The 19,999-nt window shown below is 38.8% G+C and overlaps 1 protein-coding gene across 1 annotated transcript in view; it reads right to left on the bottom strand.

Annotated features, from left to right (window-relative positions):
- Positions 1 to 19,999, bottom strand: part of LOC124774617 (serine protease snake-like) — a 217,153-nt gene that overhangs the window by 28,605 nt on the left and 168,549 nt on the right. Inside the window, exon 8 of the mRNA XM_047249495.1 lies at positions 18,021 to 18,280. Coding sequence (XP_047105451.1) covers positions 18,021 to 18,280 — 260 coding nt within the window. The remainder of the gene's footprint in view (positions 1 to 18,020; positions 18,281 to 19,999) is intronic.

Genomic DNA, 19,999 nt, shown 5'->3' with positions numbered 1-19,999 from the left:
GTATAATAACAAAATAGACAACCAACTGTCTACTTGCATGAATGGCCCTTGCCAAATGGTGGTGAGCCTGTAAATCTGCAAATATGACTAACAACTACTTTTTGTGTGCCATTTGGATATCCCTTCCAACAGAAATTTCTCTTAACTATATAGGTGGAAATTGTGTGTCTAGGATATCCTTCATTCTTGCAGTCCCCCTCTCCTAAACCTCCACTAATCTGTTTCCCACTATCTCACCTTAGCTCTTTGCTTCTCTCACCTGTCTACTCCTCTCCTTCCTTTTTCATCACCATCTCACTTTCCATTCCTTGCCTTCCTGCCCCTTCTCACTCTCTCCCTTTTTTCCTCTCTACCCCCTACATGCTCTAACCTCTGATCTCCGTTCATCTTATTGTGCAGCCACTGAGTCATTTCGTGAAAGACCTGCCTCTCACAACCCTGCTACAACCTCCTTGCCTCATGTGTCCTACCCTGACCATCCCCACCTTCATCTACCCAGACAACTGCTTTCAGTAACTGATATTCAATTATCAGTGTCGCCACAACTGTATGTGTGTGTTAAAGCAAGTGCAACAGTTTTCTATTACATGTTTCTGTGCGCCTCAAACCAGTTCATTCCCTACATTACATGTAGGCAGTTGCATATTTATAGGATGATCACTTAAAACAGATCCCTGAAACTTACTAAGTGCCTTTCATGGGATAGTTTGTGTCCATCTTCAAGTATTTGCTAGCTCAGTCCTTTCAGCATCTACATGCCAATTTTCCATAGCTATAAAGAAAAATGGGAATGAAGAAAACAACAGGGACCATTCATGCCGCCCTTATTTCCAAATATTCAATATCTCATGTTAGTTCTATTTGGTGTGGAATTACTGTAAAATAAGGCAAATGTATGTGTGTTAGCAATCATCTTCGTAGGTTCATTGTATTTCCTTAGTATTCTACCAATGAAACAAAGTTTACTGGTTTTAATTGTGACTCACTGACTTGTTCGTTATAGGATACTTCATGTTTTTATTTTTTGATGTGTACTATTTTACAGTTCTGAACATTCAAAGCTAACTGAAAATTTTTACAGTACTTTGAATTCTTTATCAACATCTGGGAGCTGTCTTGCTTGCTTTCACCAAAGTCTTTTGTAATGGTTTTGCTGCATCTGCTAACTTCTTGGATAATTAGATTGTTCTCTTGAAATTTTTCCATCAGAGGATTTATTGTGCAGCAAGCATGACTGTAGCTGGGATCATGTGGGTTTCTGTGGGATTCTCAAGAGTAGCACTGTGTGTTGTGTGGGTCGCATCTAACAAAACTGGTTATAGTGAGATAAATGTACTACCCAATATTGGATGAAATGAACTGAACGATACCATGATGAAAAGGTAAAAAACAAAAATCCACTACTACAAAGCTATGCAAAAATGTTTAAATGTCAATGTTTACAAATACTTAATATAATTACAATGATGATTATGGACTTCTCAAAAAGATAAACAGTTAATTGTATTTTATTTATGAAATGTATGCCCCAAATATTATTATGCATAACTAGATCAATATATGATAGTAACTTCTTTGCTACATGTTGTTAGAGGAAAATCTTTGTTGGTTGCAACTTGCATGAGTTGGAAGTGTGAGAATGGAGAATGAGTTGTGTGTGTTTTATCGATTTGTATTGTGAAGTGAAATGGATGAAAATAGATGTGTGATTCTACAGAAAGTCCATCAGATTTCACATTATAATTGAAGTAGTAACTCAATCACCCTCAACACAATTATAGGAAGATGAATCACAGAAAGGAGGAGTACAAGGAGCCATCAATGTACATCAAAGAAGAGCAACTAAAAATATGAGTATTGTTTTATTAACATAACTGGTAATTAAAATTCAACTGTCCCTGTAACTCGCTGCAGTGTGTCACTATCTCATGGTGGCAAGTGCTGTGAAAATGCGACCAACTGCCAAAATTACTAACTTACTCCAAACATATCTAAGTTCAACACTGGACAAGAAGAGGCTGGGGATGGTCAGAGTATGGTGGCGTTGCCCATGATTTTCTTGAAGTGAAATGTGAATACTGTGTTGGACTATTTTTCTTCTTGGAGACTGAAAGATATTGTGAAAATTTTATGTGAACAATCAGCCAGATATGAACCATAGCTATCAAACAGCAAAATAACACCAAAAAAGGATTTTGCAAACAAGAAGCAAAAATGATGGAAAAAATAAAAAAGTGAGGTGAACAACTAACAATGTTGACATCCAACAACAAAGTTAAGTACTGGAAATACTTTATTTATTTATTTATTTATTGGTGAAGTGTTTCATTGTGTAAGTATTAACAATGACAGTAATGAAGAATCTGGACCAATAGGAAATAATACAGATATAAGAGACTTAAATAGTGTAGTGAAACAAGAACAGGAAAATATTAGTGATGAACTTGTTTAACAGCAAAAATTAAGGGATGAATTAAAACAAGATGGTGATAATGACATAAGTATCATGCTGTCACCATTAATCAAAATTAGCAGTGATAATAAGGATCAGTTAATAAAAATGATCAGTGATAGTAAGCATCAATTAATAAAAATGAGTAATGAACAGTTCACAAAATTCAGGCAGTCAATAGGAATGTTTTGTGATTGTGTTGGAAAAAATACAGCGCAATTAAATGATAATGAGAAGCAGTTAACAGAAATTGGTCATTTAAAAGTCTTATTGAATACTAATACAATCAAACAACACTCCTGATCAGTGTTTGATTGTATTGGTAAAAATACAGCTCAAATAAACAATATTAATCAAAAAATTGATAGATTAGATGTATGAATAGAATCTGTTGATTTATAAAAGAAAGAAATTGAACGTAACTTTAATGATGAAGTTAAAAATGTCAAAGATGAGATCACTGAAGATAGGGAGAAAAACAAAATTGCTTTTAAAATGTGCATGAGGAAGTGAGAACTGTTGACAAAACTGTAAATAGTCAAATTTGGACTTTGAAAACAAATGTTGATAGTAAACTGGTACTTGTTGAATGCAGTTTTGTTAACAGGTGAAAACAGTAGACAGCAAACTCACAGGAAATGCAAAATTAAGTAAAAACAAAACTAGCACCCTAGAAAGTAGTGTTTCTGTTTTGTGTAAAAAATTTGAAGAATTGTCTAGTAATGTAATTAATCAAAATTGTGTTAACAGTGTTGGTACCATGTTTTGCAACATTCGACTGAAAAACTTTTCAAGTGAAGGTAATTTACACTCTGCAGATTTTCTGCACAATTGCAGAGATAATTTTGTGTCTAATATGACAGATACTATGAAAATCAAGTTTGTTGAAAAGTTTCTGGAAGGTGAAGAATTAAGTTGGACAAATAAGTGTACTAACGATGATGGTGTGGTAACCCCTTGTCACCAGTTTGCCAAACCCTTGTCACCAGTTCTGTAGACCCTCTTTGCCAGTTTTGTGAAGGTCTCATTGCTACTGCTGTGGAGGCCAAGTTGCCACTGTTGTTACAGTAGGCTGAGTTTGTGAGTTCATGAAATGGCTTCTGGTGCAGTACACCACTAAGACAATTACTCCCTGTCACTATTACACAGCTATGCCTGAGGTCAAGTAACAGGACAGGAGAATGAAAGTTCTACAACACTCGAAAAATTTAGTAACAAAGTCAGACAAATGAGTTAAAAAGGTTTACTTATCTTTGCAACTTGTTGAATAATGAAGTCTGCAACACTGCATTAATGTAACACAAAAAGGCCCTCAATGGCTAAGTGCAAATAATCATGGGTAAATTTCTCAGTACATAGCAAATGATTTTCACAACAACTGTCTATCCACTTCTAAGAGTTCATTAAATGATGTTCCCTGTCTAAATGAGCCCTGGTCAATAGTCTATAGCCAAGTGAGTGAGAGCTGCTCTTCTATCGTCCAAGTAGGCTTCTGTCCATTGCTGTCTGGTCATTAGTGGACTGTACTCAGCCGGCAATTCGCTGAGGTGAAGTTGATATCCTCATCCTCAGTGCTGCCCATGGTGTAAGTGGCAAGTCTCTGTGGCACTGGCACCAGCTAGAATCTTTGCACCTGTGGTGCTTTTGCCCTGGCTGTGTCTTGTTTGAATGACACAACAGGCAAAACTTATGCACACTCTCAGAAAGGATTTTTAAGTATATTTTGGTCAAAGTTGGAGAAAACAAGGAAATACAACTACAATAGACACACACATTTTGAAAGTGTTACTAATCAAAATTGTCACAGTAATAATCACAACAGGAGAGTACACCATAATCACAGTGGTAACAATTATCATCAGAAGGAACAGAATAGAGTAAATGGTAACAATTTTCTTTCTGAAAAGCAAACACAGTTGTAGCAAAATGAGAAAGAAAAGAGAAAAGTTATATGTATCTGTTCCACAAAGCAATTGAATGTGGTAACGTATTAGTTTGGAATGTGCATGTTGTGACTCGCCGATCTTTCAAAGTGCCACCGCGCAGTTACGCGTGTCCTCTACATGCGGCGCTGCCTGCCAGCCATGCAGCAGCAGCGCCACCTAAGCTGCCAGCCAGCCAGCCTGTGGCCGCTAGACTCGGACTCAGTTATGATTTGACTGTTAAAGTGTACACACATCTTACTCTGTTTACTTGATCTGTGACTTTCATGTATTGCATCTTCCTTGAAATACACTTGTTCAACTTGAAGTTATAACAATTGGTGACGAGGTTGTGATTTTTCTTTTCCAACTTTCACCCACATGTTTCCACGGCTACTTTAGAACAACTATTGCAAGGTCTCATAGAACAGCAAACACTTCTCACAAATGCAATTCGTGATTTCGTCGCGGCATCAAATGCGGGGCGTCTCTCGTCATCGTCTCTACCTCCTTTTCCTCCTTACGATGAGACAGCGGAAGACTGGTCTGATTACGAAAAACGTCTTTGACAACACTTCTTGGCATTTCATGTTGTGGATGAACAAATATGTAAGTCTCTGTTCCTTTCATGGATTTCACCTCAAATGTATTGGTTGTTGTCGCAATTGGCTCCTTTGAACGATCCTGCGTCTTTGTCCTTTGCTGAAATGTGCTCACTTCTGTCCGTCTATTTTCAAAAGCAAACACATGTGGTAGCCCCTCATGTTGCCTTTTATCATTGTCAAAAACAACTGAATCAATCCTATCGTGCTTGGGCTACTGAACTTCACGGCCTCAGTAGAAAGTGTCAATTTGTTACTGAAGTTCACAAAGAATCCTACACCGATTCCATGGTACGGTATGCTATTATCCAATCGGTGCCCGACAAAGAAGTTAGGCAACATGCCCTTCAGTTGGCAAATCCGACTCTAGGATAAGTCTTATCCATTGCTCAGTCTTTTGAAATTCCTTGCGCCGCTGGAGTGCAAATATAGGCATGGGGCGACGTCGAGGAAATACAACCTCTGTGCGATGTTGATGAAGCGTGTGGCATGTCCTCACCAGCCGAGGTGACCGCAGTACACTCCCAAGTGCAGCCTCGGCCTAACTGTAAACAAACCTCTAAGAAACTGCAGCAAAACCCACGGCAGCTCCCTTCATGTCCGTGGTGTTTTACGAAACATTCACAAGAAGATTGTCCACAACATTGGGCCGTGCGTCACAAATGCAAAAAAAGGGTCATCTGTCATCTGTTTGCAAATCCGACCGCATACATGATGCTCATGAACATGACACTGATTCTGATTCTGTGTTGTCTGTCAATTCCACTTCTTCCCTTTCAGGGAAGTTATTCCTCACTGTCCAAATACTTGGTCGAGATGTTCGCATGCAGGTGGATACTGGTTCTGCTGCCGCTATCATCAATTCTCAGACTATATTCAGTTGGGTTCTCCAAACGTGTCACCAGTCACTAGGCAATTACGGACTTACAATAAACAGAACATTTCTCCCTTGGGACAATGTGATGCTGAGGTATCTTACAAATCTGTCATTCGCACTGTTCCCATATTTGTTGTCGATGGACCATTCCTGTGGCCCTTTGTGATCAGGTCAAACGGGAGCTGGATCGTCTCACTGCTTCAGGGGTCTTGCTTCCTGTCACTTCCAGTTAGTTGTCCTCTCCTGTCATTGTCGTTGCTAAGCCAAATGGTGATATTTGTCTCTGTGGCGATTTCAAAGCCATTGTAAATGCTCAATGCCTTATTGACACTTACCCTATGCCTCGACCTGAAGAATTGTTCACTAAACTTGCTGGAGGCCAGTATTTTTCTAAACTTGACCTGTCAGAAGCTTATCATCAACTTCCTCTTGACGCTGCTTTCTGACAGTTTCTGGTTCTTAACACGCCTTTTGGCCTCTATCAATACCAACTATTGCCATTCAGGGTTGCCAGCACCCCTGCTCTCTTTCAGCGATTCTGGGAACAATTATTGCTCACTGTCCCTGGGTGTATAAATTATCAGGACGACATTGTTGTCACTGGCTCCACCACTGACAAACATCTTCAAAATCTCCGCACACTTTTTCATGTCTTACAGTCTGCCGGTCTTAAGTGTAATCTTCAGAAATCAAAATTTTTTCAGGCATCTATCACATACTTGGGGTTTCAACTCTCTCGGGATGGTATTCATTCGCTTCAGCAAACTGTCGCTGCAATTGATGCCCTTCCTCGCCCTACATCTGTTAAGGAACTGCAGCCCTTCTTGGAGAAAATAGCATATTATTACAAGTTTTTACCGTCTGCTGCTTCGATGGCTAAGCCGTTGCATCGCCTGTTGCATAAAAACGTGCCTTTTCATTGGTCCACATCATGCGATGTGGCTTTCCAGAAATTGAAGACTATGCTGAAACAGGACCCATGCCTGGCTACTTATCGACCTGGCCAACATCTTGTTCTTGGCTCCAAACTGCTCACGGATGCCCAACAAAAGTATTCTCAAATTGAAAAAGAAGCTTTGGCCATTATTTATGCTCTTCATAAGTTTGGTGTTTTTCTCTATGGATCCAAATTTCATCTTGTTATGGATCACAAACCACTTGTTTCCTTGTTCCATCCATCAACGTCACTTCCCGACAAGGCTGCACACCGCCTCCCGCGTTGGGCTCTTTACTTGTCTCGTTTCAATTATGAGATTCATTTCCAGCTGACAGCTCAACATGCGAATGCTGATGCACTGTCTCACCTTCCCATGGGTCCTCATCTGGCATTCGATAGAGATGAACTTTTGTGTTTCCACCTGGATGTTGCCAAGCAGCGGGTTGTGGATGGGTTCCCCATCACCGGGGACTGGCTGGCAGCTGCTACAGGTTCTGACCCTACCCTCTCCAGGGTTTTACGCTGTATTCAGAAGGGTTGGCCAGATTGTCCATCTGCTAAGACTTCTGATCTGTTGCGGAACTACTACGCTTTGCGTTACCGCCTCACGGCTAGGGATGGTGTTATCCTCCTTTCCACTGAAAATGCTTCACCGCATGTTGTGGTACCTGTGTCTTTGCGTGCTTCGGTCTTGCGCCTCCTTCACCAAGGGCACTGGGATGTCTCTCGCACAAAATCTCTGGTGTCCCATCATGTGTACTGGCCCGGTATGGACTCTGAAATCGCACACACGGTCGCTGCCTGTGGCCCTTGCGCGTCACAGGCCACCACCCTGAAGTCATCTTTGTCACCATGGCCTTTGCCTGAGAAGTCCTGGGAGTGTATTCATGCTGACTTCGTGGGACCTTTTTTTAGGTACTTTGTGGCTTCTCGTTATTGACGCCTACTCTAACTTTCCTTTCATTGTCCATTGCACATCGCCTACCACTGCGGCAACCACCAATGCTCTAGCTGGCATTTTCTCTTTGGAAGGCCTTCCCTCTACTCTTGTTACTGATAATGGTATGCAATTTGCCTCTTCTAATTTTGCGGATTTTTGTGCCCGTCACGGCATCATGCATGTCACGGCCCCTCCGTTCCATCCACAGTCAAATGGTGAGGCTGAACGACTGGTACGCACATTTAAGGCTCAGATGAGGAAACTCCTGACTTCTTCTGCTGCTGATGATCTACCAGGAAGTTTCATATCAGCACACACTCCGCTGCAGAGTGAAAATCTCATTCTGGAAATATCCCCCAGGCTGTGGCTAAGCCATGTCTCCACAGTATCCTTTCTTTCAGGAGTGCTAGTTCTGCAAGGTTCACAGGCGAGCTTCTGTAAAGTTTGGAAGGTAGGAGACGAGATACTGGCAGAAGTAAACCTGTGAGGACTAGGCATGAGTCGTGCTTTGGTAGCTCAGATGGTAGAGCACTTGCCCACGAAAGGCAAAGTTCCCGAGTTCGAGTCTCGGTCGGGCACACAGTTTTAATCTGCCAGGAAGTTTCAACATTTATATAGTTCTAAACATAAATTTTATATAACATAAATTCAATTTTCAAATGATTTACAGTTTAAATGTTGGTTTAAAGACAGGGGTCTCAGAGACCACATCTCATAGTAAACATTACAGAAAGTGTTAAGGGTTAGTGGTGAACCGTAAAATGAGAATATTTTGTGAGAAGTGATAATTAATGAAAATGTCTTATGGTTTATGATGAGAATAATTATAATAATGGTGATTATGCTGGTGTACTGTGGAGAACTATGTTGAGGAAGCAATGGACTAGAGCGTTTGTATTACATATGGTAGTAATTTACAACCAGGAAATCGTGTAAAACATTATTGCTAAGTATCTGTAGGTGGAGAAAGTAGTTAATGGAGGAATCTAAGGTAAGAGTGAAAGTAAAATTTTAGCTTAGTTTTGAAAACATGAAACTATAGAACCATATGGAATAATAATTTAACTGAGCTACTATATAAAAAAAAATAGTTTCCAACTATATTAAGTAAAGAATGATATTAGAGGAAAGCAGAAATCAAACATTGTAGGCAGATTGTAGTGTACAGTGAAATGATAAATAGAGGTGAAATCACTGCTACTTGAGCTGTGGAAAATTTTCTACTATGGCCAAATTGACTATCTGATTTATTGTTTTTGCTTGTGTTTGTCTTCTACTGTCTCCGTGTGTGTGTGGTTCAAATGGTTCAAATGGCTCTGAGCACTATGGGACTCAACTGCTGAGGTCATTAGTCCCCTAGAACTTAGAACTAGTTAAACCTAACTAACCTAAGGACATCACAAACATCCATGCCCGAGGCAGGATTCGAACCTGCGACCGTAGCGGTCTTACGGTTCCAGACTGAAGCGCCTTTAACAGCACGGCCACTTCGACCGGCCGTGTGTGTGTGTGTGTGTGTGTGTGTGTGTGTGTGTGTGTGTTAGATTGGTTACTGCTGCTACAATGGCGGGTTATCAAGATTTGAGTCAGTCTGAAAATGGTGTTATAGTTGGGGCACGGGCGATGGGACACGGCATCTCCGAGGTAGTGATGAAGTGTGGATTTTCCTATGTGACCATTTCATGAGTGTACTATGAATATCAGGAACCTGGTAAAACATCAAATCACAGACATCACTGCAGCTGGAAAAATATCCTGCAACTACGGGACCAATGATGATTGAAGAGAATCACTCAATGTGACAGAAGTTCAACCCTTCTGCAGGTTGCAGCAGATTTCAATGCTGGGCCATCAACAAGTGTCAGTGTGTGACCTACTCAACAAAACTTCATTTTTATGTGCTTTTGGAGCTGAAGGCCGACACACGTACCCTTGATGACTGCATGACACAAAGTTTTATGCTTTGCCTGGGCCCGTCAACACTGACACTGGACTGTTGATGACAGGAAACATATTGCCTTGTCAGATGAGTCTCATTTCAAATTGTATCAAGTGGATGGATGAGTATGGGTATGGAAACAACCTCATGAATCCATGGACCCTGCCTGTCAGCAGGGGATTGTTCAGGATGGTTCTGGAATGGTGTAGGGCAAGTGAAGTTGGAGTGATATGCGACCTTGATATGTCCAGATATGACACTGACAGGTGACACATATGTACGCATCCTGTCTAATCACCTGCATCCATCCATTCATGTCCATCGAGCATTCTGACAGACTTGGGCAATTCCAGCAGGACAATGTGACACACCACACGTCCAGAACTGCTACACAGTCATTCCAGGAACAGTCTTCTGAGATTAAACACTTCTGCTGCCCACCAAATTCCCCAGACATGAACACTATTGAGAATATCTGGGATGCCTAGCAACATGTTGTTCAGAAGAGATTTCCACCCCCTCATACTCCTATGGATTTATGGACAGCCCTGCAGGATTCATGGTGTCCATTACCTCCAACATTGCTTCAGACATTAGTCAGGTGTACCATTTTTTTTGAATCTTCAATGTATGTGTGTGTGTGTGTGTGTGTGTGTGTGTGTGTGTGTGTGTGTGTGAGTCTAGTAATCTAACATAAATGAGCTTATATGTGTAAAAAAATTAAATTTTTGACATAGATGAGTCAGAGTGAGAAAATATGACTATAGTTAGTCATTGTTAACAATGCCAAAACATCTAGTATTTTAATGAATAAAAAAAAACTTATGAAAAATGAAAAAGTAAAAAATTTATAAGCTGTGGCAGTTCAGTGATTATTGTAGTTTCTTGCAAGGGAAAGGCATAATGAAGAGTGTTGTTTTTCAGACCATTGTGAAGTTAATGATTAATGTATTTTTTCTTGGCTTATAGCACATGTTTTACTATTATGAATAGAATACAAGACTTACAATGCAGAGCAATTTTTCTCTTTGAGGCATATTGGTAGTATTATGTGGTATTGTGTGCTATTATGTGATGTTGATGAGGTTTATGTTGAAAAGAAGTGCTGTGATATGTGAAGGTTTATTGTCTTATGAACTATAAAGAGTATGTGAAGTTTATGGGGTTTATAATGATGTTAGGGGAATGAAATACTGTAGACTTAATGGTTCTCTGTTTTGTAATGCATTGTTTTTCTGATGATGATGATGATATGCTGTAGGAAATTATGAGACATGAATACAAGGAAGTTAGGAAAAATGATGTTGAGCATTAGCCTTTGATTATATGGTTGATGTTTATGAGAGCTTGAGCTGGGTCTCAATTGTTGAAAATTTCTGAATTTTATTTAACAACGGTATGATCGATAGCACTGGCATGAGAAAGAGTTAGTACTGGTAGGAAATACCTTCCATACCATGCTGCTGAAAATAAAGTATTAACACATTATGAAGTCATTTCTATGTTAATTTTAGGCATGGTATCTGTGTAAAAAATGAATATGGAAGCTGAAAAATGATCTAGAATAATTTGTCATCCAATGAAACTTTGCACTTCTTGTGTTCTAGATTTGGGAATGTGTGTGGAAGGCAGCAAATCATTTCTCACAAAATAACTGAACTTTATTATTCTATATATAATTTACTTGTGTTTACTATGACAGATTTTCTATATTATTTTGTATGTCTTGAACTTTCATATTGTCCCGCTGAATCAGTGTTGTTGTTGTTGTGGTCTTCAGTCCTGAGACTGGTTTGATGCAGCTCTCCACGCTACTCTATCCAGTACCTACTGCAACCTACATCCTTCTGAATCTGCTTGGTGTATTCATCTCTTGGTCTCCCTCTATGATTTTTACCCTCCACGCTGCCCTCCAATACTAAATTGGTGATCCCTTGATGCCTCAGAACATGTCCTACCAACCAATCCCTTCTTCTGGTCAAGTTGTGCCACAAACTCCTCTTCTCCCAAATCCTATTCAATACTTCCTCATTAGTTACATGATCTACCCATCTAATCTTCAGCATTCTTCTGTAGCACCACATTTCGAAAGCTTCTATTCTCTTCTTGTCTAAACTATTTATCATCCATGTTTCACTTCCATACATGGCTACACTCCATACAAATACTTTCAGAGACGACTTCGTGACATTTAAATCATTACTCGATGTTAACAAATTTCTCTTCTTAAAAAACACTTTCCTTGCCATTGCCAGTCTACATTTTATATCCTCTCTGCTTCGACCATCATCAGTTATTTTGCTCCCTAAATAACAAAACTCCTATTCTACTTTAAGTGTCTCATTTCCTAATCTAATTTCCTCAGCATCACCTGACTTAATTTGACTACATTCCATTATCCTCGTTTTGCGTTTGTTAATGTTCATCTTATACCCTCCTTTCAACACACTATCCATTCCATTCAACTGCTCTTCCAAGTCCTTTGCTGTCTCTGACAGAATTACAATGTGATCGGCGAACCTCAAAGTTTTTATTTCTTCTCCATGGATTTTAATACCTACTCCGAATTTTTCTTTTGTTTCCTTCACTGCTCGCTCAATATACAGATTGAATAACATTGGGGAGAGGCTACAACCCTAAATCACTCCCTTCCTAACCACTGCTTCCCTTTCATGCCCCTCAACTCTTATAACTGCCATTTGGTTTCTATACAAATTGTAAATAGCCTTTCGCTCCCTGTATTTTACCCCTGCCACCTTCAGAATTTGAAAGAGAGTATTCCAATCAACATTGTCAAAAGCTTTCTCTAAGTCTACAAATGCTAGAAATGTAGATTTGCCTTTTCTTATTCTAGCTTCTAAGATATGCCGTAGGGTCAGTATTGCCTCACATGTTCCAATATTTCTACGGAATCCAAACTACAGTTCATAACCAATAGATTGTGGTCAAAGTCCACATCTGCCCTTGGAAATGTCTTACAATTTAAAACCTGGTTCATAAATCTCTGTCTTACCATTATATAATCTATCTGAAACCTGTCAATATCTCCAGGTTTCTTCCATGTATACGACCTTCTTTTATGATTCTTGAACCAAGTGTTAGCTACGATTAAGTTGTGCTCTGCGCAAAATTCTACCAGGCGGCTTCCTCTTTCATTTCTTAGCCCCAATCTATATTCACCTACTACGTTTCCTTCTCTCCCTTTTCCTACTACCCAATTCCAGTCACCCATGACTATTAAATCTTCGTCTTCCTTCTCTACCTAAATAATTTATTTTATTTCATCATACATTTCTTCAATTTCTTCGTCATCTGCAGAGCTAGTTGGCATGTAAACTTGTACTACTGTAGTAGGTGTGGGCTTCGTGTCTATCTTGGCCACGATATCAGAGTTATATATAAATTTTTCAGTTTTTTGGATGTAGTCACAATAATAAATTGTGACAGCAGCCTTCCCCTTGTTAGCTCCTGGTACATTTATAATTTAGGTGTTTAAGTGAGTCTATATGTTTTGTATCATTACATTTATGATGACCTGATCTGGATAGATATTGGCTAGCTTTTACTGCTCAGTCCATTTGTTTGAAGTTATTGAGTTTGCCTACACACAAACAATGTTTTTTTTCTACAATAGTGTTTTTATTATGCCTGGTCTCAACTAAAGCGTAATATTAAAAAGTATATCCTTATTTTGAAGATCCACTTCACTGTGTCATTTTTACATTCACAAGATTGACTACTTTGTCTGAAAACAATTTTTTAAACACGTATTGAAGGCAGACAGGAAGTCAAGTCAAATGGATATAAGGAAAATAATGTACTCAACATTTATAGCAAGTTATGGTCAAAATATGTGACAAGGAGACAACAGGTTCACATAACAAGAAGTCTGTTACTATGTCATACAACATTTAACTTTCGAAAAGAGTTGCACAGGCAGTCAGAAAAAGAAAAAAACTGGGTTTCAAACAAAAGGTACAGTTGGTTCAAGGTTATGCCACAAGGTTGGCAACAACAGCAACAAATATTTGAAATCCTGCATGTGCAAGATCAGCCCCAAGGACTGTGAAAAGTTTTATATCAATCAGATGGAAAAATTCACAAATCATTTTAGGGAATATGTATAACTGAAATAAGAGAGCATTCGGTAAACATTTGGGTAAAGAAAAGCATGTGACAGGAAATATGCAGGCAAACAGCAATGTACTGATAAGGTCACAAAATGACAAATGTTGAGTCTACTGTAGGAAATGGAAATTTATGTGTATGTTGTTGTGGTTTTCAATCCAGAGACTGGTTTGATGCAGCTCTCCATGCTACTGTAGCCTGTGCACGTTTCTTCATCTCCCAGTGCCTTCTGCAACCTACATCCTTCTGAATCTGCTTAGTGTACTCATCTCTTGTCTCTACAATTTTCACCCTCCATGCTGCCCTCCAATACTAAATTGGCGATCCCTTGATGCTTCAGAACATGTCCTACCAATCAATCCCTTCTTTTAGTCAAGTTGTGCCACAAATTCCTCTTATCTCCAATTCTAGCCAGTACCTCCTCATTAGTTATGTGATCTACTCATCTAACCTTCAGCATTCTTCTGTAGAACCACATTTTGAAAGCTTCTATTCTCTTCCTGTCTAAACTATTTATCGTCCATGTTTCTCTTCCATACATGGCTACACTCCATACAAATACTTTCAGAAACAACTTCCTGACACTTACATCTATACTTCATGTCAACAAATTTCTCTTCTTTAGAAACACTTTCCTTGCCATTGCCAGTCTACATTTTATATCCTTTCTACTTCAACCATCGTCAGTTATTTTGCCCCCCAAATAGCAAAACTCATCTACTACTTTAAGTGTCTCATTTCCCAATCTAATTTCCTCAGCATCACCCAATTTAATTCAACTACATTCCATTATCCTTGTTTTGCTTTTGCCGATGTTCACCTTATATCCTCCTTTCAAGACACTGTCCATTCTGTTCAACTGCTCTTCCAGGTCGTTTGCTGTGTCTGACAGAATTGCAAAGTCATCAGCAAACCTCAAAGTTTTTTTTTTTCTTCTCCATGGATTTTAATTCCTACTCCAAATGTTTCTTTTACTTCCTTTACTGCTTGCTCAATATACGGATTGAATACCATCGGGGATAGGCTACAATCCTAACTCACTCCTTTCCCAACCACTGCTTCCCTTTCATGCCCCTTGACACTCATAACTGCCATCTGGTTTTGAAAGAGAGTATTCCAGTCTAAAACTTTCTCTAAGTCTATAAATGCTAGAAACATAGGTTTGCCTTTCCTTAATCTATCTTCTAAGATAAGTGTAGGGTCAGTATTGCCTCACATATTTCAACATTTCTACGGAATTCAAACTGATCTTCCCCGAGCTCAGCTTCTACCAGTTTTTCCATTCATCTGTAAAGAATTCATGTTAGTATTTTGCAGCCATAACTTATTAAACTGATAGTTCAGTAATTTTCATATCTGTCAACACATTCTTTCTTTGGGATTGGAATTACTATATTCTTCTTGAAGTCTGATGGTATTTTGTCTGTCTCATACATCTTCCTCAGCAGATGATAGAGTTTTGTCAGGGGTGACTCTCCCAAGGCTATCAGTAGTTCAGTAGTTACATGTATAGAAATTGAAAACCAGGATAAGTGCTGAAGAAACAGAATGAGTTTAATCTGGATTCTTATTTATGATGTACTGAGAGCAGCAACCTGGCATGCAGCGTGTACAAAGTCCACCAGCAGCAAAGAGACTGGGCCTCCTTCTACAAGCTCTGCCATAGGGAAACAACAACTTCTAACAGAGAGGCCATTGTGCATGCTAGTTAGATTCCATTCCAAATGCATTACTGATTATTGAGATTTTAATTAAATAGTCATGGTTTTGTTGATTATATTCCCCTATGGTTATGTTTAATTGATTTGTCATGCTAGAATATTTCTATTAACACATTTGAGGTTACTGTTCCATCTTTTATTATGACCTTTACACAGTGATATGATATTTACTCTGGCAGAATAATGGCTTTCTAGTGTTACTGTTTACCCATTGTACATGGTTTTTAAGCATGGATTTTATTTCCACATATTGGATTTCAATTTATGTTTTATTGTCAGATGCTCTTTTTGCCATAGGAAAGAATTTTAATTAACACTTTAGTGTATTGCATTTTTTTACCTCTGAATTTACCCTACTGTTCACTTATGTACACTAGCTCAGTGGTCTGTACTGTTCTATATAATGTCCCCAGGACATCACCAGCATTTACTTTGTACCTATGTCTACAGATATTGTTGATATTTATATCTATATATTTTGCATTGTGGGGTGGTGGGTAATTATCCTAATTGATCATTACTTTGTTATGTCATTATAATAGACACTTAAATTGTCTGTGCATGCTTTACACCTACCTTTGCCATTTACAAGAGCCTGAAAACTGTTTTTTGCTGTCAGCCGGTAAGTGGTGGAGAACATACCGACTGTAATTTCTAACCTGCAAGTCGACATTACTCTTTGCGCTCACTGAAAGAAAGTGTTCCTACTTTCTATTTACTCATTGAGATCAGGAACTATGACTAAATTTTTTTTAAAATTTTAATTATTTGATATATTGCATAATAAACCACATGCACAAAATATTATAATATTCCTAATGTTAATAATAATACCCCTAAAGTCAACTCTGCCCAGCTCTGATGTCATCCAAGGCCCAATGCATGCAGACATTTGACTAACATGAACAAATTTCCATCTCAGAGTGAAGTGTCTTCTCCCAGTATCTGTCTAGCTGTATTTATATATTGGCACAGTGGACCACCAAATGAAACATGCCCTAGACAGAGGTAGCAGCACCTGATAGGACCCTTTCTAAGACCTGTATTAATTAATAGGTCTGTCATTTAACAAATAACTGTCTTCTTAATATTTACATAAAGAGAGTTATGTTTTCGTTACTGAAAAAGTTTTAGCTTGACTGCATTTAAACTTTGCCAGACAGAATTTTTAGAATGTAACCAACAGTAGAAGATGATCTCTGATCTGCCTCATTGATATTCCTTGTATTTATAGTTATTTATGATACATTCTTGAAATGTGGTGCAGATGCATTATTGTATTACTGTAATTGAGAGCTATAATCGGAAATTTCTTTTCCAAAAAATTGATTTATAATGAATAAGGACACATGCATTCCAAATTTGGTTTTTAGTGAATAACTTGAAAACTAATGGAGGTAGCTTATTGGTGTGACTTAGTTACTGTTTTTACATGAGTCTGAGGCTAAAGTATGAATTTTCATCTTTCTGAGTCTAATATTTAGCACCACCAATTTTTGTTAAAAACAATGACTTTGGTCAAAATATGCTGACATTTGTAAATTTTAATTATGATATACTTTTCCATATTCTGACCAATTTTAGCTGCCTAGTTTTATTATTTAGTGCCACAATTTTTTTTTTTTTTTTTTTTTTGCATTCGATATTTTGCATAACATATTAATTTGATCATTCTGAGACCTACAGTGTTAACATTAAAATACTGAAGCATACACTGACTAAGTTTGTTAAAGTATTTTAAATTTTAATTTTACTCTTAGATTATGGTATAATCCTGTGTATGTTAAGCACAGACACATTACGCTGATGTGACTCTGGTAGTAGTGAACTCAGCACTCTCTCTTGCCTCTGTACCTCAGATACTGTCACAGCAGTTGTTTCGCGTCAGTATGCATTGTTGTTAGTCATGTTATTGTTTTTTTATTTGTCACTCATGTATTTCTAGGCATTTTATAGATTATCTTCATTTAATTGGACGAGTTTATCATCCCGCTGTTGTTGTGTTCATAACAGATCTGAAGATTGCAACAGCTGGAACTGCAAATTGTACAACTTATGTGATCAAGACAGATCTTTACAAATAAAATGTATGTATGTCACCACCTAAATTATTATCTGACTACATTAAGCTGTCATAAATGACACTCACTGAATATCTACAGAGGAGGCAGTTCAATGGGTTTATAAATTTGCAGATACACATTGGTGCCTATATTTGTGATGCTCTGCAGCATCATTAGATGAGCTTTCTGGACACTATTATATCCTCACTTCATTCTTACAGGTATCTTCTACAATATATTTTGTATGTGGTTTTGGAACATTTTGTACTTTCAAATCAGGTAATAATTGATTACTTTTGAAGTATTATGCAAAGCAGTTCATTATGACTTCATGTTGCATTACTCATACAAATTATCAGGTAAATAATTTTTTGCTCTTACATATTTGCAATAGGGTGTATTTTTTTTTAATTTATTGCCTTTCACTTTTTATACTCACCATACTCAGTTTTACCCCAACCAGTAGCAACTGCCATGCTGACTGAGAATTTATCATGTGTGTAGAGACAAGCAGGTCGTATAGACCACGTGAAATTCACACGCTCACTAAGACGTAACAGAGCAATATCATTGTATTTGCTTGGTCCTTTGTATTCAGGATGGCGCACTAATTCTGCAATGTGATAATCCACAGGATGTGCTCCATCATGATCACTTTTCAGATTATGCTCACCAAGACGAACTATCACTGCAGGATACCTGTAATTTGTTAAAGCACCTTTTTGTTAAGAAATAAGTAAAAATAATGTGTTTAAAGACAAATTAGTAACATTTTCTATAACTGACATCAGTATGGTTCACAGTTTGTATATGAAACACTGCAAATAAAATGTTTCATTTTAGCAGCTCAGATGTAATGACTGTTAACAAAAATTAATGTGCCTTAAATAAAATTGTATCCTATTGATGGAAGATAACTCCCCTGCCTATGAAGATGTTGCTGTTACATACACTGTCTTCAGTGTTTGAAAATATCTTACAAATTCTTGAATGTTGTTAGTAATAGAATTTCCAGTAAACCATTTATTTAATTGGACTGTTGGCTGGTGATCATATTCATGTAAAATGTGCAGAAACTGCAGCAGAGCTGGTATATAACCTGTCTGCTTTCACTGGCAGCCCCACCTCTAATGGGGAAACAGGCCTGTAATAGGAGAGGAGTAGGATGTGCTGGGTGAGTGAATCTTGCAGGTTTTGCACTTGGGTCCTTTATAAGGATATGGCCCTTGAAGCAAGAGGTTAGGGGTGGATGTGGCATAGTGATAGGGATAAACTAGGTTATTGTGTACATTGGGTGGGATGCAGAAAACCACTTTCGGAGCATGGGAATGATTGTGAATAGGATGTTCCTGTTTTCTTGGCATAGTTAAAACCTTGATGAAGGGCAAAGTTCAATTGTTCCAGCCTGCAGTGGCACTGGGTTATGAGGGGTCCACTACTTTACAGCTGTCTCTTTAGAGTTGTGGAAGGATAAGGTGTGTGTGAGGGTGTGGCATGGGAAAATTGTTTGTAAACTAGGTTTGGGGGACAGTGCCAGTGAGAAGACCTTAGTAACATCTTCAGCACACTGGGCAAGGAAATTCTGGCCACTGAAGATATGACGTCCACAGGTGGCCGGAATATAGGGAAGTGATTGATGTGTTGGCAAATGTGCCAACACATTGTAGATAGAGGAGGCCGAAATCTAACGCAGACAGGCATGAATTCTGGAACAGGATAAGTAGTGAATGCTAATAAGAAAAGTATGCAGCTCCTCGAATACTTAACTTTTATTTATCCTTGTTGTGAATACAGCATTCCGGATGAGACATTTCATACTATAACTATCAAACTATCACTTGCTATGTAAGGCTAATGGCACCTTGCTAGGTCGTAGCCATGGACTTAGCTGAAGGCTATTCTAGCTGTCTCTCGGCAAATGAGAGAAAGGCTTCGTAAGTGTAGTCGCTAGCAAAGTCGTCGTACAACTGGGGCGAGTGCTATCCCGTATCTCGAGACCTGCCTTGTGGTGGTGCTCAGTCTGCGATCACACAGTGGCGACACGCGGGTCCGACATGTACTAAATGGACCGCAGCCGATTTAAGCTACCACCTAGCAAGTGTGGTGTCTGGCGGTGACACCACAGTGATCTTTTGGTGTGGAATGGATAACAGCTTTCTAAATGCAGGTACTTTGTTGGTTAGTGGGCTTAATATGGACAGAAGTATGCATGGAGCCATCAGGATTGCGGAAGTCAGTGTCCAGGAAGGTGGCGTATTGAGCTGAGGACGACCAGGTGAAGTGAGTAGGAGAGAAGGTGTCAGGGCTGTGGAAGACTGAGGATAGGGGTGTGCAATTGGAAGGATGTTGGAGAGGTAATGTTTGATAGCACAAGGCTGTGGACATGAGGGATGTTAGTGTCTGGAGATGGAATCAACA

This window comes from Schistocerca piceifrons, chromosome 2, assembly GCF_021461385.2.
Source record: "Schistocerca piceifrons isolate TAMUIC-IGC-003096 chromosome 2, iqSchPice1.1, whole genome shotgun sequence".
NCBI lineage: Eukaryota > Metazoa > Arthropoda > Insecta > Orthoptera > Acrididae > Schistocerca > Schistocerca piceifrons.
The sequence above is the reverse complement of the archived record's forward strand: the minus strand, read 5'-3'. Positions and strand labels throughout refer to the sequence as shown.